We start from the raw sequence: 25,800 nt of genomic DNA, 5'->3' as shown, positions 1-25,800 counted from the left end.
ACTCATATACTTGGCTTAAGAGGCAGAGAACCCGAGGAAGGTTCCAGGGTATGGTGGACCCACTGCAGACTCACAGCAGTGAGCCGAATCAGCAGATGAGCAACAAAGTGTGAGTGACAAAATGGCTGCAGCTTCCCTTCCACCCTCCTGTTTTCCTGAAAATCTTTCATGTGGCCTACCTTCTTGGGAAATATTTAAGAAAGGGAATTCTGGGAAATGTAGTTCAGCCTACTCAGGTTGACATATTTCAAAGCATCACATAGATATCCAGTGACTATTCATTGAGGGAATGAGTGAGTGAATAAATCTTGCACTGCCTCTCTTGCAAGTTCTCTGGGAGTCAGAACATTTAATTTTGGCTCTGCTTCTTATAAGTTGAGCAATTTTGAACAAGTCACTTAACCCTTTGAGTTGTGCATTCCTCATCTATAAAACTCCAAGCATAATTCCTGTATCTGCCTGTTTAATAGGACTTTTATAGGGATCAGTTGAGATGATCTGAACAAGAGCACTTTGAATGCTATAAAGGATAGAACAAATGTTATGTAGTACTACATTATTTTAATTATTAATGTTGTTATGAAGTCTTCAGTTTCTTAATGAATCACATGGAGTTAATAGTTTCTGACCAATTTACCTTATGGATGTGCCAGGGAGATTAAATTAGATGAAGTATGTGGAAGTGCTCTGTCAGCTCTTGCATGACATATTCTTCAAAGGCAAGACTTAATTGTCATTCAACACTCAGAAACATTTGCACATTGTGTTTTAGTTTTTGGCTAAATGTCTTAGGGGGATGAGTGTGTAATTGGAACCATTGGTAACCCTGGGAGCTGGGGGGCAGTGGCCATTCCTTGGATGAAAGTTGTGGGCAGTGAATGAGGTTTCTGACCTGTAGGTCTGGGCTTGCACTTCATAGCAGCCAAACTTACTCAGCAGAATGAAGAAATCCCTGCGGAAGTTCCTGGTGAAGATGGCGTAGAGGAAGGGGTTGGCACAGGAGTTGATGGGGTAGAACAGGACCAGGAGGATCTTTGACTTGGACACAGTGATGAGGGGCACCTTGAGGGAGGCAGAGATGGCAAAGAAGGAGATGGGCGCCATGCAGAGGAAGTCGGTGAAGATGAGCATGGCCATGCGCTTGGCTATCTTGGTGTCACTAGAAGAGGATGTGATGTTGGGGTTCCTCACCGTGAGGTAGATGTGAGTATAGCAGCCACAGATGACCACAAAGGCCAGGACATTGAGCACAAGGAGGGACATAACATAGAGCTGTGACAAGGGGCTGTCAATGTCCATGGGCAGGCAGATGCTCACCTTCATGTAGCTGCTGATGCCAAAGATGGGAAAGAGGGCAACTGCAAAAGCAAAGACCCAGCCCACCAGCATGATGCTGGCAGCATGGCGGAGCTGCACTTTGCATTCGAGCTGCATGGCGTGGGTGATGGTATGCCATCTTTCCAGTGTGATGGCGGTCAGAGTGTAGACTGAAAGCTCACTGGCAAAGACAGTGAAAAAGCCCGCAGCATCACAGCCTGCTCCAGTTTGCCAGTCAATGGCATAGTTGTGGTACTGGCTTTTGGTGTGGACATCAACTGAGGCTATGAGCAGCAGGTAGATTCCAATGCAGAGATCGGCAAAGGCCAGATTGCACATGAGGAACCGGGGGACTGTGAGTTTATACTGGCTGGTGATCAGGATCACCAGCACTAGGATGTTCCCAGTGATGGCCAGGATGCTAATGAACCATATCAAGACTCTGAGAATATCATACCCCATGATATCTTCACATGGATTAAATGCGTCTGGCTCAGGGGAGCAAGTCACATCAACCACTTCACTGCATAAGTCATAGTCAAATTCACTGTACATCATGTCAAATCCTTTGGCATAGCTGGGCTCATCATCTTCTGCCAAAGAGATTCTCTGACCCCTAGCCTGAGTCATGTCATCAACTTCTTGCCTTAAAATAGATTTGTTGCAAATTGGATGAAGGTCAGAGCTAGAAAAATACAAAAAGGAACAGAGTCAACATGTTGGATCCAGAATGGCAAATATATCACTGTCTTTACACAGGGTAGAGAATGGGATTTCTTCTTGAGATTTTTTTTTTCTTCTAACAGTTTGTCTGCCCTTGAGACTAAGCTCAAGGGTTAATGCTTCTTACTGTAAATGAACAGAACAACTTGTGTATATATTCCTCGAGTTGGATGGCCCACTCGGGAAACCATCTGGCCACAAACTGAATGTGGGGAGGAAGGCGCCTGGGACTAGCTAAGTCTTACTGTTAAGTGCAGATAATTTACAGACTTGATATCAACTCCATCCTCTCCCTTCCTCATCTCTCTTCAGCCCTCCCTTCATATGCCTGAGTAGTATACATTCCATTTTCTCTACACTAAACCCCAGTCCTAGAAGCTCTGGACTGTCCTCTGACTCAAGTGGGAGTTTGTCTGCATAGAGTGGAAGATCAGAGTCTTTAGTTTGTTCCCAGCCAACTCTGACCCTGGCTCTTTGGTAGCTGTGCTACTAGGAGGTCTGGTAACTTGCCTGAAATGTTACTGAGGGGGTGTATTCTTTATTATTTCACTCCTCAAGGGCCACAGTAGGCCTCAGACATTGTCTGCAAGGTAAGCCTGGCTCTCTCATTTTCAGCAGTTTGCTAGTAAGATCCCAAAAGGATCTCAACGTGAGAATGCAGGTTGTGAGGGATTGTAACTCATGCCCTAGGGAGCTGGATCTTCTTGGGGTCACTTTTCCCACTTTTCCTGTCTTAGTTTCCCCCCTTTGAACCCCAACATACAAGGGGCCTTGCCAACAAAATATAGGCACTTCCAGAAGGGATTTGAATGAAAGGCAGATGACAAATGTTCTATCCAGACAAGTGGATAGTACTTATAGAGATGGGAGTAGTAGTTCTGAATAGTTTTGAAGCAAAGTCTTAAGGAATGGGGATGTTTCACACTGGGTGGTCTTTTGAATGGAAACACACACACACCCTATTCATTTCCTCCCTCCCTGAGGGACAAGCTCGCAGCAATGTTGAGTGACTGCATTTTTCTCAAGCCTTACCAAAATCTCAGAAGTGAGTGGGGAGGTGAGTGTTAAAACAATTCAAAGACTGTCCCCTCACCCCCAACCGTAAGAAGGAGAGAGTGGATGGGTGTGGAAGAGGTAAAGGTTCCATTAGGTACTGAATGATGGGGGTTGGTCAAGTTTGCAGTGGGCATGGACTGGACTGAACTTTCCCCATGACCCTCTAGGAGAGGGGGCTGTTAGTGAGAACCGATTCCTCCCTTCTCTCCCTTCCAGAAAGTGAATTGACTTGCCAGGAAGTCATTTTTCCTTTGGGCCAATGGACTCTTCCCCCCTCCCCCTCAGCCCCGAGACTGTGTCATTTTGTTTTGTTTTAGGGACTGATAGAGCTTCTTACTTAGATCAGTCATAGTTGAAACTAAGGAAGTTAAACAGTTAATAACATATATGGAATTGAAAACGTGCACAAAATCTTTTGGTTTAGCCAGAGATCGTGCAAAAAGAGTAAGGCAAGCTCAGAGACAGGCAAAGAGGGAACAAGAGAATCACTCTGTGTTTCTCCAGTCATTGGATCGGCGGCAGCCCGGTTCTAAGAACAGGAAGTAAGTAACCTGGCACTTGCAGACTGGGTTTCGGTTCATTGGAATGGATCTGACTAACCATCTAGACACAGCCTTCACTTCCTGGGGCTTATGTTGACTGCTGTGATGATGCTTATTGTTGATACTGCTACTGGTATATGTTAAGTATTGATGCTTTCCTTTCCTGAAACAGAAGTGACCTAATGATATGAGTGGGGAAATGGTAAACAATGTATGTCTATGGGAGAAGACTAGAAAGAAAAATGGAAGCCAGGGAAATAAAGTCTTGCCTCTGCAATACCTCAGCAATCCGAAGTATTATAATAAACTGGCAATTCAGTCTGGGGTGGAGTTAAAAAGTGGTACTCCTGGACCCCAATAAATGAAAGTACAGTTACTTGGGAAGTGCATGGCAGAGTGGCCCAGAGTCTGAGCTTTGAAGATAGGCAGACCAGAGAGTTTGAGTCTGACTGGCATCGGTCAAGTTGTTTACAGTCTCTGAGCCTCGGTTTCTGCCTTTGTGAGAAGAGAATAGTGCTGTTACTTTTGTGAAACTTAAATGAGATAAAGGTGCAAAATTTTAATATGCCTGGCAGTGAGTACTAGGCAGGTATCAGCAATATGAAGACAGAGGATGGTGGTTACGTACTGAGTTCATATTGGGGTCATGCCTTATGTGGGTACTTAATGAATATGCCACAGTGCATCAGTTTAAAATCTAGCTGGAAATAAAGCACCTGAGTACTGCTGCTGCTACTGCTAAGTCACTTCCTGAGTACAAGAAATAACAAAACAAGACAAAATAACAATGTTAGCTGAGTATAGAACTATGACAAGGACATAACCAGTTCAATGACAAATGAGGGAGGGGAGTGGATAATAAGATGTTTTCCATGAGAGTTCAGAAGGGCCATTGGCCAAAATCTCACAGCCACAGGGCCTAAGATTTACATTTCGGGCATTATTTCCAAGTGAAGATTGAGGGACAGTTTCATCATGCAACTTTAAACTCAAATTTCATTACCTAACCACACTACAGCTACTAAGGTACACCATGAAGTGACACAATTAAAACACAAATCCTGTGTTTATTATCTTCTGAATAGCATAACCATATTGTTGTGGGTTTGTGAATTTGCTAAATAGAAAGTGATTTCCGCTGCCGTTGTGTCCGATTCTGTGTGACCCTATAGATGGCAGTCCACCAGGCTCCCCCATTCCTGGGATTCTCCAGGCAAGAACACTGGAGTGGGTTGCCATTTCCTTCTCCAATGCATGAAAGTGAAGACGCTCAATCACTAAACATCATTGTGATTTCTGTACTCTGTCTTGGCATGTCTTCTTTGAAGAGCTGTGGACCTCTCCTTTGCCACACCTGAGAAGCCCTGATGTAATTTAAAATAGGGACCTAGAGAGGGTGAGAGCCCAGTGGTCCAGAGGGACAAGGAAATCCTTCAAGCAATGGTACAATGTAAGACAGACCTGGAGATTTCCAGTCGGGTGATCCCTGAGGCTGCATCTACACTACCAGGGGGTGGTTGAGACCAGAGGAGTCTGGGCACCTGAGTAAGAGAATATATTCCTACGGTATATAGGAATATATGCACACGTGACAGCACGCGGTGTGCAGCTCCTTCAGTGGTCTCAGCATCCTCTGAGATTTCTCCTGGGGGTGCTTAGTTTCAGGATTTTGGCAGTGAAGCTGGTATCTTTCCTGGCCTGGCTGGAATATCTCTTTCTGGAATATAAAAGAGGCAGGCCTTCTGCTTCAGCCCAAGCTCTTAAAAATTCTAGTTGTTAAGAAGGAATTCCCTAGCTCTTGAGCTAACTTGCAGGGAGTGTCTGATTCTGGGGAGTTCCCTAATGATGTGTGAGAATTCTGAAGAGCAACCCCTTTTCTGCCGACCCTTCACATGGGTCTGAGTGTGGACTGTTGCCTCTTCAATACTTTGAAAACATTTTAGGGTGTGTATTGTTTGGCTGTTTTTTTTTTAATTTTGCTTTAGAGTAGGGGATATGTCTGCATGTTAAGGTTGAATAATAGAAGTGGCTACGTTAAGCCGTAAAACAGTATCACAGAAGCTGTGTTTATGCTGGGCTACTGTGCAAGAGTGGGAACCGGGCATCATCTGACTGAGTGCGACTGCCTGGTATGGATTGTGTCAGTGAGCTCAGGAGAGGCAGGAACTTGGAGAATTCCTGATACCCGGTACATTATATCTCCAATTGTTGTGGTTTAGTCGCTAAGTTGTGTTCTGCTCTTTTGCAACCCCATGGACTGTGGCCTGCCATAGGATTTCCCATGCAAGAATATGGGAGTGGATTGCCATTTCCTTCTCCAGGGGATCTTCCTGACCCAGGGATTGAACCTGCTTCTGCTACTTGGCAGGTGGATTTTTTTTTTTTTTTAACCACCAAACCACCTGGGAAGCACCTGTGTCCCTGGTGGATCCTTTAAACATCTGGAACATGTAAACTTCAAAGTACCCCCTTTCCACAACCTCAGCTTTTTAGCCAGTTACATACTAGGCTGCTGCTGCTGCTAAGTCGGTGCAGTTGTGTCTGACTCTTTGTTCTCCCTGTGAAGAACAAAGGGATTGATCACACACCCACAGCACATCTCCACCACTTTGGTGCTAAGCTCCAAAGATGAGCTCGGGAGGTTTAGCATGATGGAGAAGGAAATGGCAACCTGCTCGAGTATTCTTGCCTAGAGAATCCCATGGACAGAGGAACCTGGTGGGCTGCTGTCCATAGGGTTGCACAGAGTCAGACACGACTGAAGTGACTTAACATGCATGCATGCATTGGAGAAGAAAATGACAACCCACTCCAGTATTCTTGTCTGGAGAATCCCAGGGACAGGGGAGCCTGATGGGCTGCCATCTACGGGGTCGCACAGAGTTGGACACGACTGAAGTGACTTAGCAGCAGCAGCATGGTGGAGATGTGCTGTGGGTGTGTGATCAATCTCTGTTATGACATCTCTGCTTCCTCCCTCCAAAGCTGACTTTGATCATCCCTGGTGGCTCAGACAGTAAAGAAGCCATCTGCAGAGGAGACCTGAGTTTGATCCCTAGGTGAGGAAGATTTCCTGGAGAAGGGAATGACAACTCACTCCACTATTCTTGCCTGGAGAATTGCATGGACAGAGAAGCCTAGTGGGTTACAGTCCGTGGGGTCACAAAGAGTCAGAATAATTGAGTGATTAACACTTTGGCACATTTATAGGATGCAGAGTTTGGGACTTTAAGTATATACCCTTTTGTTATAAAGGAAAAAGGGAACAAACATTTATTAAGGATCAGCTATGAATCAGGCTTGCTTGGCATTTTTCATAGTAGCTCATTTAGTATTTGGTAGGTAGCCCACCATGTGGGTAGCTCTCTCCTGTGAACTCATTTTCCAAAAACACACTAAAGCTTTGATCTAGAACTTGCCTAAGGGATTTCATCATGGATGCAGAAGTTGTGGACCAAGTACTCCATTGGAGAAATGCCCAAACAGGGCTCAAGGGCTGGACAGGGAAGACTCACTCACGTTTGCCGCCTCCAGTTTGCGAAGGCACAGCAGTGGCTGGGGTAGGTGAGGCTGGCCTCCACGAGTGTGACAAATTTTTCCAGACTGGGAAGCTTTTTTAAGTGGTAAGTTGACTTGGCCCGCAGCTTCTTAAGATTTTCTAAGCCATAGCTAGGCAGGGAACGGATCCTGGTTCTTGAAATATCTCTATAAGGAGAAGAGGCAAGCATACCCGATTACTATGAGTCCAAATGTTTCTGCTGTGTTAGCAGTCAAAATAGCAGTCATAGTAGACCTGTTTTTACATGAGGGAGGAGGGAGACTCTTGTTCATCCAACACACCTCAGTTGCATAAATATTTGTCTAAAGGGACATTTGGCACTTGTGTTCATGGTAGGAGTATATGGATAACAGGCTGCTCTGTATCCTGGATGTACTAGCACCCTGGCTGGTCTGGGGCTTAACTGTAGCCCTTTCCCCTTCCACAGTGTCTTTTTAGAATAGACGCTCACTAAATCACATAGGATCGAGGAAGTGAGACTGCTTCCTCCTCACCATAAAACCAGATGTAAAAATATATTTCTTGAGCTGGGGTGGAATCTGTGGCCACATTTCAGAAAAGGATGCAAAGAGAACACACTATAAGAGGAAGGAGTATGAGGTGGGCAACAGAGGTACCCTCAGCCCAAAGTCCAGGTGTCAAGGGGGAGTGGTGGTGATGACTGTGGTATCCATGGACAGACTTGCCTGCGTGTGTACCCTGCCCTGCTACCTGTTAGATTGGTGACCTTGGTCAAGTTACCTCACTTCCCCACGTGTCAGTTCCCTCAGTTGTAAAACAAGAATGGTAATAATCATACCTATCTCAGAGGGTGGTTGTGAGAATTAAACAAGCTAAAGTACATAGAAAACCTCCTAAGCAACAGACAGCTCTTGATGACAGGCAGCTGTCATCAGAAAACATCACACGTACGCACAGAGTTGTTCTTGCTTTGTTGGAGACTCTATGCCTTGGTGACCCAAGGTCTAAAATGGAAATGAACATTTTAACCAGGTTCCTGTCCCTGGAGGGCTCCAGAGTCCCATCCTTGCTGGCAGCAACACCAGTGACATGGGCAATTTTCTGGCAGCGCTGTTAGCAGCTGCAACCTTCAAAACAACTGTGACCAGCCGGTAGGTGCAAGGAGATTTAAGTGGTACTGGCTTAGACTTTGGGGGTCAGTAGGCTGGCCGTAATGAGTGCTTCTGAAGGGGGTGGTAGTGATGACCGGATGGACTCATTTCAAGCATCCTTGGGTATACTTGGTAAAGGAGAATCTTCTAATATCTGCATTTCCTCTAAGTCAAAACAGTAGGCACTCGGAGCAATGAAACTTCAGGGTGTAAATATATATCTGCTACCCCAGATGTTCTCCTAGTCTGGTGAAAATTACTTTCTCAAAGTCTTATTTTCATAGGGCCGTTTATTCTCTTGCTCAAAAATTTAGAATGCTTCCTATTGTCCAGTGAAACCCACTCATAACTGCTGCCCTGTTTGTCTCTTCCTTTTCCAAGCAAACTTCTTATACTAGTTGTCCATACTTGATGTCACTATTTTCTCATTTCCTAATCCAACTCAGTTTCTTCCCAACCCCTAGTGAAACAGTACTCATTAAGGTCACATCTTAGTTCTAACCTTCTTGATTTTTCAGTTACATTTCATGCGTAAAATGCATTTCCCTTTTTCTTGGCATCACATTCTTTTAAATTTCTTCTGACATTTACTTTGGCTTATTTCTGATTTTGATTTTTCTCTATCTGTTGGAGTTCCTCTAAACTCAGGTCCCTTTCTGACTGTACATAGTCTTCCCAGGTGATCTTACTTCCTTGATTTCAGATACCAGGTATATGCTGATGGCTCCTCTGTGTATATCCCAGTTTAGATCCTAGTTCTGAACCCCAGACCCATATAATCCATTGTCCATCAGATCTCACCCCTTTGATGACTGGCAAGTATCAAAACTGAATTCACCATCTTCTTTTTAACTATCTTCCTCCTTTTGTTTTCCTTATTTCAGCAAATGACTCCTCCATTTCCCTGTGCTGTTCAGGATAGAAACCTGGGAGTTATCCTTGACTCCTCCCTCTCCCTCCCTTGGACTCAATTTCTTGTTTTTGCAAGCCCAACTTTCACATTTGTTTCAAATTGGTCCACTTTTCTTGGACACAACTTTAGTCTGTCACTATAATCTCTGCCTAGAGAGACAACAGTCTCAAAAACTGTTCTTCTTGTGATCATTGTATTAAGTTTCTCCAGAGAAACAGAACTGATAGGATATAGAGAGATATATGAGGATATTTATTATGGAATTTGACTCACATGATTTTGGAGGCTGAGAAGTCTCATGATATACCATCTGCAAGCTGGAGAACCAGAAACATTTGTGGTATAATTCAGTCAGAGACAAAAGCCTGAGAACTAAGGAGGTCACTGGTTTAAGTCCCAGAGTTGGAAGACCAAGAACCAGGAGTTCTGATGTCCAATGCCAGAAGATAGATATTTCAGCTCAAGAAAGGAAAAACACTTGCCTTCCCTCTGCCTTTTTGTTCTGTGAGGGCCCGCAACTGATTAGATGATGCCCGCCCACACTGGGGAGGGTGAATCTTCTTTACTCAGTCTATTGAATCCAGTGCTAATGTCTTATGAAAACACTCTCACAGATACACTCAAGAATAATATTTTACCAGCTATCTGGGCACCCCATGACTCAGTCAAGTTGATATTAATTAATTTTAACTAATTTACTTTAATTTAAATTACTAATTTAATTAATGAATTTAATTAATCATCCTGGCCATCTAGCTCTAATGCAATTGTTACACTACAGATTGGGTGAATCCCAATCAGATTGTGACTTTCTGCTTATAACTAGTCAGTGATTCTCCATTGCACTTCCAATGAGGTACAAAGCACTGAATATGATGTGCTGGTCTTTGCCTGATTTCACTCACTTCCATTCTGTGCCCTTTTTGTGTTCTGCTCTGTCTTGCAGGAGAGATGGCCTCTAAAGTTTCCATTTCCCAGGCACCACCTTGTCAATCAGCCTTCAGTTGTATTGAGCACATGGCACTGGTGGGATTGGCAAGTGGGAGGAAGGGTGAAGCGGGGGCATTTCTCATCCCTCCTCTGCCTCAGGCAGCAGCTCCTCTGTGACTCCAGCTTCATCACGCAGATCTGTGGATGATCCAGCAGCTACCAGCCATCCCAGCTCTGTGCTTCAATTAGATCACATCCTCACTTGCCTTTACAGTCTAGGATTAGTAGCAATTATCTACCTTTGCTAATCCCTGGGCTGCTAATTCCCTGCTTGATACTAGGGAAATTTACATTTTCAGAGTTAATAATTATCTTGATGTAATACTTCTGTGTATTTTACTTAGAGCCTCTCCTTGTTAGATACCCAACAGATAAATTTGTCAATCAGTTCAGTTCAGTCGCTCAGTTGTGTCTGACTCTCTGCGACCCCATGAATTGTAGCACGCCAGGCCTCCCTGTCCATCACCAACTCCTGGAGTTCACTCAGACTCATGTCCATCAAGTCAGTGATTCCATCCAGCCATCTCATCCTCTGTCATCCCCTTCTCCTGCCCCCAGTTCCTCCCAGCATCAGAGTCTTTTCCAATGACTCAACTCTTCACATGAAGTGGCCAAGTACTGGATTTTCAGCTTTAGCATCATTCCCTCCAAAGAAATCCCAGGGCTGATCTCCTTCAGAATGGACTGGTTGGATCTCCTTGCAGTCCAAGGGACTCTCAAGAGTCTTCTCCAACACCACAGTTCAAAAGCATCAATTCTTTGGTACTCAGCCTTCTTCACAGTCCAACTCTCACATCCATACATGACCACTGGAAAAACCATAGCCTTGACTAGATGGACCTTTGTTGGCAAAGTAATGTCTCTGCTTTTGAATATGCTATCTAGGTTGGTCATAACTTTCCTTCCAAGGAGTAAGCATCTTTTAATTTCATGGCTGTAGTCACCATCTGCAGTGATTTTGGAGCCCCCCAAAATAAAGTCTGACACTTTTCACTGTTTTCCCATCTATTTCCCATGAAGAGATGGGACCAGATGCTATGATCTTCGTTTTCTGAATGTTGAGCTTCAGGCCAACTTTTTCACTCTCCTCTTTCACTTTCATCAACAGGCTTTTTAGTTCCTCTTTACTTTCTGCCATAAGGGTGGTATCATCTGCATATCTGAGGTTATTGATATTTCTCCCGGCAATCTTGATCCCAGCTTGTGCTTCTTCCAGCGTTTCTCCTGATGTACTCTGCATAGAAGTTAAATAGGCAGGATGACAATATACAGCCTTGACATACTCCTTTTCCTATTTGGAACCAGTCTGTTGTTCCATGTCCAGTTCTAACTGTTGCTTCCTGACCAGCATACAAATTTCTAAAGAGGCAGGTCAGGTGGTCTGGTATTCCCATCTCTCTCAGAATTTTCCACAGTTTCTTGTGATCCACACAGTCAAAGGCTTTGGGCATAGTCAATAAAGCAGAAATAGATGTTTTTCTGGAACTCTTGCTTTTTTGATGATCCAGTGGATGTTGGCAATTTGATCTCTGGTTCCTCTGCTTTTTCTAAAACCAGCTTGAACATCAGGAATTTCACAGTTCACGTATTGCTGAAGCCTGGCTTGGAGAATTTTGAGCATTACTTTACTAGCGTGTGAGATGAGTGCAGTTGTCAGTGCTATCATTCAAATACTTCAGTGTGCTTGCTGACTTTTGCTTGCTCATCCCATCACTCCTGTTTCCTTATTATCTCTATTTGGATGTCTAATAGGCAGAGAAAGCTTTAGATATTAAACATTGAGCTCCCGATCTTATCCCAAACCTTCTCTACTTGCAGCCTTTCCTGTTGTTCATGCAAAACTTGGAAGTCACCCTTGACTCTTCTTTCTCTCAGACCCTGTGTACCCACCCTCAGCAAAATAACTTGGCTTTACCTTCCACATATATCTGGAATTTAACTGCTTCTCACAACGTTTATTGCTATCACCACAGGATAAATGTTCTTGGTGTTCCAAGGTCTCTTTTCTAGTTCTTGCCTGTGTATTCTAATTCTGTGGAGCTGGGGGTCCCTGGAATTAAGAGTCCATCCATGGTGCTCGCTTCGGCAGCACATATACTAAAATTGGAACGATACAGAGAAGATTAGCATGGCCCCTGCGCAAGGATGACACACAAATTCGTGAAGCGTTCCATATTTTTTAAGGAAACAATTCCATTCACCATTGCAGTGAAAAGAATAAAATACTTAGGAATATACCTACCTAAAGAAACTAAAGACCTATATATCGAAAACTATAAAACACTGATGAAAGAAAACAAAGAGAACACTAATGGATGAAGAAATATACCATGTTCATGGATCGGAAGAATCAATATAGTGAAAATGAGTATACTACCCAAAGCAATCTACAGATTCAATGCAATCCCTATCAAGCTACCAGCGGTATTTTTCACAGAACTAGAACAAATAATTTCAAGATTTGTATGGAAATACAAAGAACCTCGAATAGCCAAAGCAATCTTGAGAAAGAAGAATGGAACTGGAGGAATCAACCTGCCTGACTTCAGGCTCTACTACAAAGCCACAGTCATTAAGACAGTATGGTACTGGCACAAAGACAGAAATATAGATCAATGGAACAAAATAGAAAGCCCAGAGATAAATCCACACACCTATGGACACCTTATCTTTGACAAAGGAGGCAAGAATATACAATGGAGTAAAGACAATCTCTTCAATAAGTGGTGCTGGGAAAACTGGTCAACCACTTGTAAAAGAATGAAACTAGATCACTTTCTAACACCACACACAAAAATAAACTCAAAATGGATTAAAGATCTAAATGTAAGACCAGAAACTATAAAACTCCTAGAGGAGAACATAGGTAAAACACTCTCAGACATAAATCACAGCAGGATCCTCTATGATCCACCTCCCAGAATACTGGAAATAAAAGCAAAAATAAACAAATGGGACCTAGTTAAAATTAAAAGCTTCTGCACAACAAAGGAAACTATAAGTAAGGTGAAAAGACAGCCTTCTGAATGGGAGAAAACAATAGCGAATGAAGCAACTGACAAACAACTAATCTCAAAAATATACAAGCAACTTATGCAGCTCAACTCCAGAAAAATAAACGACCCAATCAAAAAACGGGCCAAAGAACTAAATAGGCATTTCTCCAAAGAAGACATACGGATGGCTTACAAACACATCAAAAGATGCTCAACATCACTCATTATCAGAGAAATGCAAATCAAGACCACAATGAGGTACCATCTCACACCAGTCAGAATGGCTGCGATCCAAAAGTCTGCAAGCAATAAATGCTGGAGAGGGTGTGGAGAAAACGGAACCCTCTTACACTGTTGGTGGGAATGCAAACTAATACAGCCACTATGGAGAACAGTGTGGAGATTCCTTTAAAAATTGCAAATAGAGCTGCCTTATGACCCAGCAATCCTACAGCTGGGCATACACACCAAGGAAACCAGAATTGAAAGAGACACATGTACCCCAGTGTTCATTGCAGCACTGTTTGTAATAGCCAGGACATGGAAACAACCTAGATGTCCATCAGCAGATGAATGGATAAGAAAGCTGTGGTACATATACACAATGGAGTATTACTCAGCCATTAAAAAGAATACATTTGAATCAGTTCTGATGAGATGGATGAAACTGGAGCCGATTATACAGAGTGAAGTAAGCCAGAAAGAAAAACACCAATACAGTATACTAACACATATATACGGAATTTAGAAACATGGTAATGATAACCCTGTATGCGAGACAGCAAAAGAGACACAGATGTATAGAACGGACTTTTGGACTCTGAGGGAGAGGGTGGGATGATTTGGGAGAATGACATTCAAACATGTTTACTATCATGTAAGAAATGAAGTGCCAGTCTATGTTAGATACAGGATACAGGATGCTTGGGGCTGGTGCAGATATGGGGTGGGAGGTGGGAGGGGGATTCAGGATTGGGAGCTTGTATACACCCGTGGTGGATTCATGTCAATGTATGGCAAAACAAATACAGTACTGTAAAGTAAAATAAAGTAAAAATAAAAAAATAAATATAAAAGAGTCGATCCATGAACCTTTGTCCCTGTGGTGAGTCTTCACTCTCTGATGCTGAAAGATCCAGCTGTCCTAGCCTGGTCAACACTTAGCCTTTCTATTGCTGCAGAGATTCTCAACTTTCTTTTCTGCCCTAAAAAAATTCTCTCCAGTTTCTCTCTTCAGGCAATTGCTCCTCTGACCAGTTCTGCTATTGACACTCAAATTCTGGTCCCTGGGACCAAGTTTTTATTTTGCCTGGTACATGGGCTTTTATTTTTTCCCTCAAATATTGAAGGGAGCAAAGATTGCCTGTTTGTCTAAAACAGCTCAAGGCTTCCTATGGGGACTGAGATGAAGGCATAAACAAAGTCCTTCAGGAATAATTTAAACCAGGGTGATTATTTATTACTTACCATTAACATTTTTAATATTTCTAAAATCAAGTGATAGAAAACAGAAGACTCTATTTCTTAGTTATGCCTTCACCTCTTAATTGTAGAATATACAAAAACCACATTAATGAAGATTTCCCAAAGTAAATTTTTATATCGCATGCAATGCCATCATATTTTTCTCATTGACTCTGTACGTTGATTAAAGATGACTACAATTTCTTCATGCTCTTCCACAGAGGGTCTACTTGCCCTTCCCTTGAATCCCTGTGATATCTTTGGACTGCAGTAGAGTATGATGAAAGTGTTACTCTGCCAGTTCTGGACCTTGCTTCTAAGAGCACTGATAGCTTCTAAATCTTACAGAGCCCTAAGCTGCCATGCAAGAACTCTGAATGCCCTGCTAGTGCCATGCTGAAAAAAGTCTAAGCCAGGTACAGAGGGTCTGGAGGATAAGATGCTCTGTGTGTGTGTATGTGTATGTGTGTGTCTGTGTGTAGAGAGGTACCAAGGAGCACCAGATACTTGAGTGAAGAGGACAACTTGCAGTACATCCCCCTGACCCAGCCACCTGAGCTGACATCACGTGGATCAGAGACAAGCTACCCAAACTTCTGAAACAAAACTGTGGACAAAATGGAACAATTGCTTTAAACCACTGAGTTTAAGGATAGCTTTTATGTAGAAATAGAGAACTCAACAGATTCACATTGACTCCCATCATCTCCATCGTTTTTAACAGCTGTAGAAGCATTTGTCCTTGAAAGCCATTAAGAGTGCAAATAGCACTATAGTCTATACCTTTCTGCCTCTCTCACTTACCATCTTTTTCTTTGTATACTAGCTCTTTGTATTTGCATTTTATCTCTCTTGTAGGGCAGAGGACTCCTTGCATTTTCAGCAATGCCTTCTAAATAGTAAGCATCCAGAAAACAGTTGCTTTGTTCAAAGACAGGCTAAGGAATGGCCCTGATGGAGGATTAGGAAAGGAAACAGATCACCCCAGCCAGCTGTGATGTCTTCTGACCTCTTGTACGTACAAAGGTCTGGTACCTTGTACTGTCTCTTCCATTGTTTCATACTGTTCAACTTTTCATGTATATTTGTTTTGTCCCCTCAGCTAGATTTTAGATGCTCTGAGAACAGGAATTACTAAGGTACTTTCGTGTTCTACCTGGCATTTGGCACAGGGCTGGGCTCGAGAAATCTACTCAGTGGAGAGTTGTCTGATTAGCAGAGATGCCTCAGCATTATGAGAAAGTGAAGGAAGTCTTACAGGAGAGCAATTCTAAAGAGAGAAGTGTGCAAGGCAAACTGAGAGAGGAAATTTGGATTTAAAAGGAGCTCAGCTTAACGGTGCTTCTGCAGCAGGCAATTATTTGTGACTGAGAGTATCAAAGGAACCAAGGAAGGGAGCATCCTTGTGCAAAGTTTACAAGGAGATAGACACAGATTAAAGACTCAGTAGAATAATGTGCTGAATGGGTTGACCTGTGTGTGGTTCAGTGACTAGGAGTTGGATGGGGAGGTCTGCTTGGGAAGCATTGGTGCCTATCTCTCTGTTCAGTGTCCTGGAGCTAGCTTATATTGCGGACTCCTCATCGCAGCTGCAAAATATGTGAGTTGCTGTCATTTGTGCTAGGTGGCTCCACTTCTGGAAGACTGTGGCATCTTGTCAGTATCTCGGGATCCAGTTCTTCTGCTGGTGGATGTTGAAAGGAGAGAGTGGTTGGTAGGAGAGAGATGCAGAGTCACTTAGAGTTTGGTAAAGCCAATTCTTTAGCAGAAATGGTTCCTGGGTAGTAAAAGTGTTTGTAGAAGTGTTTATTTCAAGCATACTGGACACTTGCTAGGGCAATCAAACAAGGAAACTATCATAAGACTTCCTTATTTTGGACTGACAGAAAAATGTTTCTCTGGTACCTCCACAGGTTAAGAAAAATCTATAAACATTCATATCAGTAGGAACAAAGAGGGGATAAGTAGATACTGTTCGGCATGGAGTGAGACTTAAACTGTAAATATTATCAATTTTGCTCTGTTCCGCTAACATAAATACACAGACACACAGGGTCTAGTCACTGACAGTTCCTTCCATGTGGCCTGAAAATCTAATGTTAGATTTTAATTCCTTTGTAAAAGCATATTCCACTCTTAGGATGCAAATATCCCCAGGGGGAATAGCAAAACAAGGCATTATCAGTTATTCACATCTTCATGGAAGTGGGTTTGTTGTGACCACTGGCTAAGGGTAGGCTTGGAGAAAGGCCCAGAACACAAAGCACAGCAGCGAGGGGTGTGCAGAAGGGTGATTCTGAGCAACCAAATTTTGAGTAATTAAGGGAACCACAGGATGGGATTTGATCTCTGAGCCTTGAAAGCCAGGTGGAAGAGTTTAGAGTTTCTTTGAGCAGAAGAATGACTTATTGAACGCTGTGATTTTATTAGATTAGTCTTGAGAGCCTTAAACAGGGCACACAGTAGATGTTCATTCATTATTAAATGATTGGAAGGAGAAAGGATTGAATGTTGGAAGGGGATGGAATGGCTGTTACACAGATGGACGTGAGGTGAGAGCTTACCTCCTCACACTGTCACCTCATCTGTCAAGTCACTGTATCACATGGCAAAGATTTATTGGGTGTCTGCTCTGTTACTAAAACCTCCTGTGAATTTCTGCAGAGATTATAGTTCTGCGCAGTAGCTTTTGTCCCTCTACCAGAATGAGATAACTTGGGGCTGGTACTGTTTGTTTTTGAGTCTCTATATCCATCACATCCATCCGAAGATGGGCACAATAAAGCACAGAAATGGCAAAGACCTAATAGAAGCAGAATAGATCAAGAAGAGATGGAAAGAATACACAGAAGAACTGTACAAAAAATATCTTAATGACCTGGACAATCACGATGGTGTAGTCTCTCACTCAGAGCCAGACATTCTGGAGTGTGAAGTCAAGTGGGCCTTAGGAACCACTGCTGCCGATAAAGCTTGTGGAGGTGATGGACTTCCAGCAGAGCGCTATAAAAGTTCTGCATTCAATTTGTCAGTTAATTTGGAAAACCCAGCAGTAGCCACAGGACTGGAGAAGATCAATCCTCACCCCAATTCCCAAGAAGTACAGTACTAAAGAATGTTCAGACCACTGGACAATGGCACTCATCTCCCATGCTAGTAAGGTTGTCCTCAAAATTCTCCAAGATAAACTCTACATTACATAAACCGAGACCTTCTGGATGTTCCAACTGGGTCTAGAAAAGGCAGAGGAACCAGAGATCAAATTGCCAACATTTGCTGGATCACAGAGAAGGCAAGAGAATTTCAGAAAAACATCTACCTCTGTTTCATTGACTATGCTAAAGCCTTTGTGTGGATCCTAACAAACTGTGGGAAACTCTTAAAGAGGTGGGGATACCAGGCCATCTTACCTGTCTCCTGAGAAACCTGTATGTGAGTCAAGAAGCAACAGTTAGAACCCTGAATGGAACGACTGACTGGCTCCGGATTTAAAAAGGAGTACGACAAGGCTCCAAAATCACTGCAGATGGTGACTGCAGCCATAAAATTAAAAGATGCTTACTCCTTGGAAGGAAAATTATGACTAACCTAGATAGTATATTGAAAAGCAGAGCTATTACTTTGCCAACAAAGGTCCGTCTAGTCAAGGCTATGGTTTTTCCAGTGGTCATGTATGGATGTGAGAGTTGGACTGTGAAGAAAGCTGAGCACTGAAGAATTGATGCTTTTGAACTGCGGTGTTGGAGAAAACTCTTGAGAGTCCCTTGGACTGCAAGGAGATCCAACCAGTCCATTCTGAAGGAGATCAGCCCTGGGTGTTCATTGGAAGGACTGATGTTGAAGCTAAAACTCCAATACTCTGGCCACCTCATGCAAAGAGTTGACTCATTGGAAAAGACTCCTGATGCTGGGAGGGATTGGAGGCAGGAGGAGAAGGGGACGACAGAGGATGAGATGGCTGGATGGCATCACTGACTCAATGGATGTGAGTCTGAGTGAACTCTGGGAGTTGGTGATGGACAGGAAGGCCTGGTGTGCTTCAATCCATGGGGTCGCAAAGAGTCAGACACGACTGAGCAACTGAACTGAAAGACAAGGTTATTTATTGTCACCCTGTTTATTTAACTTATACTCAGAGCACATCATGCAAAATGCCGGGTTGGATGAGTTACAAGCTGGTATCAAGATTTCTTGGAGAAATATCAACAACCTCAGATATGTGGATGATACCACTCTAATGGCAGAAAGCAAAGAGGAACTAGAGAGCCTCCTGATGAGAGTGAAGGAAGAGAGTGAAAAAGCCAGCTTTAAACTCAGTATTAAAAAAGTAAAGATCATGGCATCCAGTCCCATCACTTCATAGCAAGTAGAAGAGTAAAGGTGGAAGGGTAAAAAGTAGATTTCCTCTTTTGGGCTCTAAAATTACTGTGAATAGTGACTGCAGCCATGAAATTGGAAGACAATTGCTTCTTGTCAGGAAAGTTATGACAAACCTAGACAGTGTGTTAAAAAGAAAAGACATAACTTTGCTGACAAAGGACTATATAGACAAGGCTATGGTCTTTCCAGTTGTCATGTATGGATATGAGAGCTAGATAGTAAAGAAGGTAGAGTGCTGAAGAACTGATGCTTTCTGATTGTGGTGCTGGAGAAGACTCTTTAGAGTCCCTTGGAAAGCAAGGAAATCAAACCAGTCAATCTTAAAGAAAATCAACCCTGAATACTCTTTGGAAGAATTGATGCTGATGCGAAGAACTGACTCATTGGAAAAGACCCTGATGCTGGGAAAGATTGAAGGCAGGAGGAGAAGGGGATGACAGAGGATGAGATGGTTGGATGGCATCACTGACTCAATGGACATGGGTTTGAGCAAGTTGGTGTTGGACGAGGAAGTTGGTGATGGACAGAGAAGCCTGGTGTGCTGCAGTCTGTGGGGTCATGAAGAATAGGAAACGACTTGGCGACTGAAGAGCAGCGGACATCCCTCACATCTAGCAGAGTACTGGACACACATTGAATAGATGCTCAGTCAACACCTTCCAAATATGTGACACGTAAGCCCTGCTATGTTCAGTGAATGAGTGAGGATGTCTGCTTTATTACTGACTGTTCTTAGGGCTGGTGGGCTGGACAGGAGAAGGGGTAGTAATGGGCAGGTGTTTTTAATCCTTGTCTTTCAGGCTGGTCTCATGATGGCAGCCTTTCTTTATAAGGTCCCACTTTGGTTAACATTTCAACCCATGCTCCATTCTGGAAGTGACTGGTTTTGAAAATTGAAATCCTGAAAAGTGGTCCCAACAGGAGACATCATAAGACAATGGCTGACAGGACTTAGCAATCCTGAACTGTTTCAACATTGTTAGCATCCTTGATTTTGAGCTACAAAGCAGAAAGGGAAACAGCAGTCAGTAATAAGATGCTGAGTCAGGAGAGGCAGGCGTTAAATTGTGTTCAGTGCCCTGTTTAATAAAGTGCATTATAGCCAGTGCCACAAATTTGATTTGAACAATTTCTATTTTTCCCAGCAAAGATGTTATTACAGGTCAATCATTTCCATAAGCGAGAGCACATTTCTGGTGTATACTACACTGACAGATGGCTAGAAGACCTCTCTTTCATGATCCCAGGTGGAATAAAAAGGCAATTTACTATCTATAGGACTGTGGGTATACTGGTAATGGAAGAGAATCATTCTTATACAAATAACTCAGTGTTTGAATCTGAACTATCAAATGAATCTGAGCTATAGCCAAATCAATTTGATAAACCATCAGAATATGATTGTACTGGCTCCAGCCTGCAAAGGCAATGCATTAAATTTTCCCCACAGGAAACGGTTTCCCAAGGAAACAGCAAGCGCTTAGATTGCTTTAAAAAAATAAAAGAAAACTTGAGTGAGTTCAGAGTATAAGGTGAAAACTCAGATGGCTGCTGATGTTCAAGGTCAAGACTCATGAGGGGGAAATCAGGATGCTAGACTGCTCTTGGAAACTCAATGGAGATTGTCTGTGTGCCCCTCACTTTCTCTGCATCTATTTCTCTTTGCAATGGAACATCTCGTAATTGCACCCTCAGGTGTTCAGGGGCTCCCTGCTTTTCACTCAGCTAAAATTTTTGCCTTCAGGAAAGGAGTTATGATTGGTTTGGGTGCCCTCGCCTTAACTCCCTTATAATCCCTTGCATATATGTACTGGGGCAAAGCACTGAGCCTCCTGGGAGGAAGATACACCACTGTTGGCTCTTGGAGCAGATATGGAGACCAGGCCAAGCTTCCCAACTCCCAGCCTCAGTTCAGGGGCTGTGATTCTCAGTGTGCTTTCTGGACCAGCAACATCAGCTTCACCTGCAAAGTTATTAGAGATGCAGGTTCTCAGGCCACCCCCTGACCTGTTAAACCCACTGGGAGTGGGGATTAGCCATCTAGAGTTTTACAAGCATGCTGGGTGATTCTGATGCATAGTCAAATTTAGAACTGTGGCTTAAGGGCATTTGAGGACCACTTACCGCTGAGGTGGCCTGTTGCTGAGTTCTGCTCTGGGATTTGCCCTCACCTGACTTACCCAAGACTTGACGTCTCCTCCGGGCCTGCCTGCACTCAGTGACTGTTGATGAAGAGGATCAGCCCCTTGCGTTAATTCAGTCAACTCTGAAGGGCCGTTCTAACTCCAGAGCTCCCCCTAGAATCAGCCGAAGCTTCTGTTGCAAATGCATGGTAGTTCAACTTCCCTCTTAGCCTGATTCTGCTTCCATCAGGTACTCCCCACAGGCTCCAAGAGCATTCTCCAGGAAGCCTTCTCCATGCAAATACTCACATCACAGTCTGATGTTCAGTGAGAGGAATCTGACCCAAGCCACAGTCACAGCCCTAGCCTGAGCTGCGCCTATGGTGGGCTGAGCAGTCTACACACACTTCTCCTACCCATGAACCCACAGCACCAGCATGGGCTTGTACTCTGCACACACACTAAACAAACAGCCTTCAGGCCAGGGTTTACCTGGGATTGGCACATAAGGCTGGAAATAGAGGTTAGAGTAAGTCCTAAAGCCCCAGGTTAGCAGCCAGAGAGGCTGGGAAGACATCTGCAGACTAACCTGAAAGCCCCAGAAAAGGAGGCTTGATGTTAAGCTGACCAACCTTCTTGCCCCTAAGGGGAGAAGGAGGAGGTGATCAGCAGTTAGAGACTGGGATGTAGGCCAGGATCTTACACATATATCCTCATGCATTGAAATGAAAAGATGTAGAAATGTATTACCCCTTTCTACCTTTTGGCATGCTTGCTAAGTCATTTCAGTCGTGTCCAACTCTGTGTGACCCCTCATGTTCTGTAGTCCACCAGGCTCCTCTGTCCATGGGAGTCTCCAGTCAAGAATACTGGAGTGGGTTGCCATGTCCTTCTCCAGGGGATCTTCCTGACCCAGGGATCAAATTTGTGTCTCTTATGTCTCCTGCATTGGCAGGTGGGTTCTTTATGACTAGTGCCACACGGGAAGCCCCTCTACCTTTTTCAGTCATGGCAAATGCTTCAAAATTCCTTTCGATTTTCTGTAAATTTTACTCACTGTTGCTGTAGTGAAAGTGTGGAAAATGGGCCTGTAACTTGAGGACTCTGCAAAACTGTTGGTGATGATGTCATCCCTCTTCTTGCTGGCACTTGTGGCAGGGCTGGTTGGGGGTATGAGTTGGTGTTTTCCACTGGAGACCCTGGTCAGATATACTGTGTAGTGCCTCAGCCTGGGACCTACTTATCAACATCAAGGGATGTTCTTCTATGCTGTGTGTGTGTACCTTTTACTAGTGTTCTTGGGCTGGGGGTGGGCTCTGGTGCTTATAGTTATTTTTCCCCCTATTTTAGTTCACAGTAAATTGAGAGTCCCTTTGAGATGTTCAGTTGGATCTACTGAGGTACTTTAGGTGACATGGTATGGTGGCAATGCATAGGATATGAGGCAGGAGACCTAGTTTCTGGTCCAGGCTCTGCCACTTAGGGCAGCAGTGTGACGGAGAAGGCAATGGCACCCCACTCCAGTGCTCTTGCCTGGAAAATCCCATGGATGGAGGAGCCTGGTAGGCTGCAGTCCATGGGGTCGCGAAGAGTCAGACACAACTTCACTTTCACTTTTCACTTTCATGCATTGGAGAAGGAAATGGCAACCCACTCCAGTGTTCTTGCCTGGAGAATCCCAGGGACTGCTGTCTCTGGGGTCGCAGAGTCGGACACGACTGAAGCGACTTAGCAGCAACAACAGTGTGATGGTTAGCAGGTTATTTCCCATTTCTGGCTCTGGTGTCCTCAGCTGGGTGATGAGCTAGATGAGAGCCTGTCCAGCTTCAGTAGCAGACAGTAGTTCAGGTGCTGCGATGTCATAGTGTACCTGGTGCAGGTCACATGTGGAAACCTACCCCATCACAGACATGTTCTGCCATGAAAGATAGGGGTGCTGGTTTAGGCACATTCAAAACCTTTAGGACTGTTCACTAAGTGAAATTAACACACTGTTGATCTCCGGGTCAAAGACATCAAATACACTTTCTCTGTTTGTCTCCCAGGTACTCTAAGAATAAGAAACACTGACTAAGCATTACAAGTTCTAAGTGTGTTAGTCACTCAGTCATGTCCGACTCTTTGTGATCCCGTGGACTGTAGCCCCCCAGGCTCCTCTGTTCATGTGATTCTCCAGGCAAGAATACTGGAATGGGTTGCCATTGCCTCCTCTGGAGATCTTCCTGATCTAGGGATCGAACCCACGTCTCCTGCATCCACCAGGGAAGCCCTACAAGTTCTAAGGACTTTGTGTATTGAAGTACAGGGACTGTATGCCTGGCACTCCCCATTTGTTACACCCAGGTCCTACTTGACACTTGATAGCATACATAATGATAGTTCAATATATTAAGTTGCTTATTTAGTTCTGTTATCTGACTCTCCTTTATAAGAATATAAGCTTTCTGTGAGGAAGAACTTTTGTTCCTTGCACTATATACGGTGCATAGCATAGGGCTGAAGCTTAAAAATCTATCTGTTCAATGAGTGAATATATGTATATTCACTCAATATATGTATATACACATACACTTACATATATATTATTATTATTAAGCTTCAAACAGTATTAGGACATGGATAATATTGTTCCTGTCATTGTTTTAGGTGAGGAAACTGAGGTTTAGAGAGGTGAGAGAACTGGTTTTAAACCTAGGTAGTCTTCTCTGGCATCTCTGCTTTAATTATGCAACCATCCCTTCTTTCATACATGTTGCCTCTCTGAAACCAGGCATTCTGGAATGGGCTTTGAACTTATTCAAAGAGACAGAGTCCCATATAAAAGTTACAGCAGATCCTTTATCATCATTAATAATCATTAATAGAATTTCTGCTCTGCCACACAGGATCTCATTCTAGAGATGCACGGGTTCCAACCTGAAGGAGAATGCAGCTGCCCCCTGGTGTCTGTGGGGAATTGGTTCCAGGATCCAATGCAGACACCACAATCCATAGATGCTCAAGTCCCATGGTCCTGCCTTTCTTATCCATAGTTCTGCATCAAGGACTCAACCAACTGCAGACAGTACATATTTATTGAAAAGTATCCATATGTAAGTGGACTCATGCAGTTCAAACCTGTGTTGCTCAAGGGTGAACTGGAAAGCTTTTTGGTGAAAATGAAAGTGATGTTGATAGATGGTAGGTGGGTAAGTAAATAACCTATGTACTGACTGCCAAGTAAGAGGTACAAGCTAGTGGCTCGCAAGTGCCTGAACTGACCTCAGGATAGCTATGTAACAGTCATTCTGCAAAACTTTACATCTGTTCACATGTTTATCTGTTTCTTTGCTTACTATTGCTTCTTGTATTTGACTCTTTCCTTCTGGATACCTTTCTTCTTCCTGTAGTACATTTGTCCATAGATGTAGTGGGTCTTGCTTAGAGCCTGAGGAAATACATTTTAAAGAAGGTCTTGCAGATCTGGGCCCTTCAGCCATGAAGGCTGTGAGAGTTTCAGGAGGAGGAATTTCCTGTTAGCAGAGATTGTCAATGAAGAGCTGGGGGTTGGAGTGACCCATGTGGAAGAGAAGAGCAGGGGCAAATAAAACCAGAGGAAAGTCACTCCTGGTGGTAGAAATGAAGGTGCTGCTGCTGCTGCCTCGCTTCAGTCGTGTCTGACTCTGTGCGACCCCATAGATGGCAGCCCACCAGGCTCCCCTATCCCTGGGATTCTCCAGGCAAGAACACTGGAGTGGGTTGCCATTTCCTTCTCCAATGCATGAAAGTGAAAAGTGAAAGTGAAGTCACTCAGAGCAAGCAACAATAGAAGGAGAGGTGCTGATACAGTGGCATGAGGCACTGGAGGCATCTAAAGAGCTCAGGAATTGAGGCAAAGAGGATCCAAACACAAATGTGTGTATTTCTCACTGGTTTGAACAAAACTCCTGAACCCTGAGGGTCAAGATGACGAACTGTGCTTTCCCTTTCAGGGAAGAGATGTATAGCAGAGTGGTTAAGAGTGTTCTAGGAGTCAGACCAGTTTGGTGTTACATCTGCGCTCTAAAATTTCTGTGGCTTGGGTGAACTGACCTCTCCAGGGAAGCCAGTTTTCCCTTCTCTAAAATGGGACCAAATAGCTCCTACCACAGAGGTTATTATAAGGATTAAATTAGAAAATGCCTATTACATTTTTGAAACACTCTCTGGGACTTGGTAAGTGCTCATTAAATAGTTGTTGTTGTTATTATTGTTATTGTATTGATATTTAGAGTGGAGATCAGCCCTAAATTGTCCTGTACACCTTTGAAGATGACACAGATAAAATTTGATCTTAATTGCCAGCCCTGTCCTGTAAGTGTCCCTGAATGGGAGAAAGTTACAGACTTTCTTTGATCTCTTAGACAAAGTTGACTGCTGCCTTACAGATGCTGATCTCTTTTACTTGGAAGCGAGGGAGGCTACTCACAGAATGACCGGTCCAGAGGCTCCCTGGAAAACATCATTAGGCAGTTCTTCCAAATTACTGTTATCACTTAGATTCCTGGGGATGGAGTTGAGAAAAGAAGGAGGGAAACACAAAGCCACATAAACATCACTGTTAAAGGAGCCATTTCCCTCTAAATGGCCTGGAAGAATAGTCGGGG

At 43.6% G+C, this 25,800-nt stretch overlaps 1 protein-coding gene and 1 non-coding gene across 6 annotated transcripts in view; one reads left to right on the top strand and one right to left on the bottom strand.

Annotated features, from left to right (window-relative positions):
* FSHR (follicle stimulating hormone receptor) overlaps window positions 1–25,800 on the bottom strand; it is a 193,656-nt gene that overhangs the window by 2,827 nt on the left and 165,029 nt on the right. For 2 of the 5 annotated variants that reach the window (XM_042245219.2, XM_042245218.2), the window contains 3 exons: window positions 25,623–25,697; window positions 7,158–7,343; window positions 542–2,002 (listed from right to left, as the gene is read on the bottom strand). In XM_042245219.2, coding sequence (XP_042101153.1) covers window positions 769–2,002; window positions 7,158–7,343; window positions 25,623–25,697 — 1,495 coding nt within the window. In that variant the 3' untranslated portion in view covers window positions 542–768. 5 annotated transcript variants of the gene reach the window in all.
* On the top strand, window positions 12,286–12,392 carry LOC114114140 (U6 spliceosomal RNA). The gene has a single exon (XR_003588979.1). It is a non-coding gene; the product is annotated as a U6 spliceosomal RNA (small nuclear RNA).

This window comes from Ovis aries, chromosome 3, assembly GCF_016772045.2.
Source record: "Ovis aries strain OAR_USU_Benz2616 breed Rambouillet chromosome 3, ARS-UI_Ramb_v3.0, whole genome shotgun sequence".
NCBI classification, from domain to species: domain Eukaryota; kingdom Metazoa; phylum Chordata; class Mammalia; order Artiodactyla; family Bovidae; genus Ovis; species Ovis aries.
Note: the sequence above shows the minus strand (reverse complement) of the source record. Positions and strands in the feature narration are given on the sequence as shown.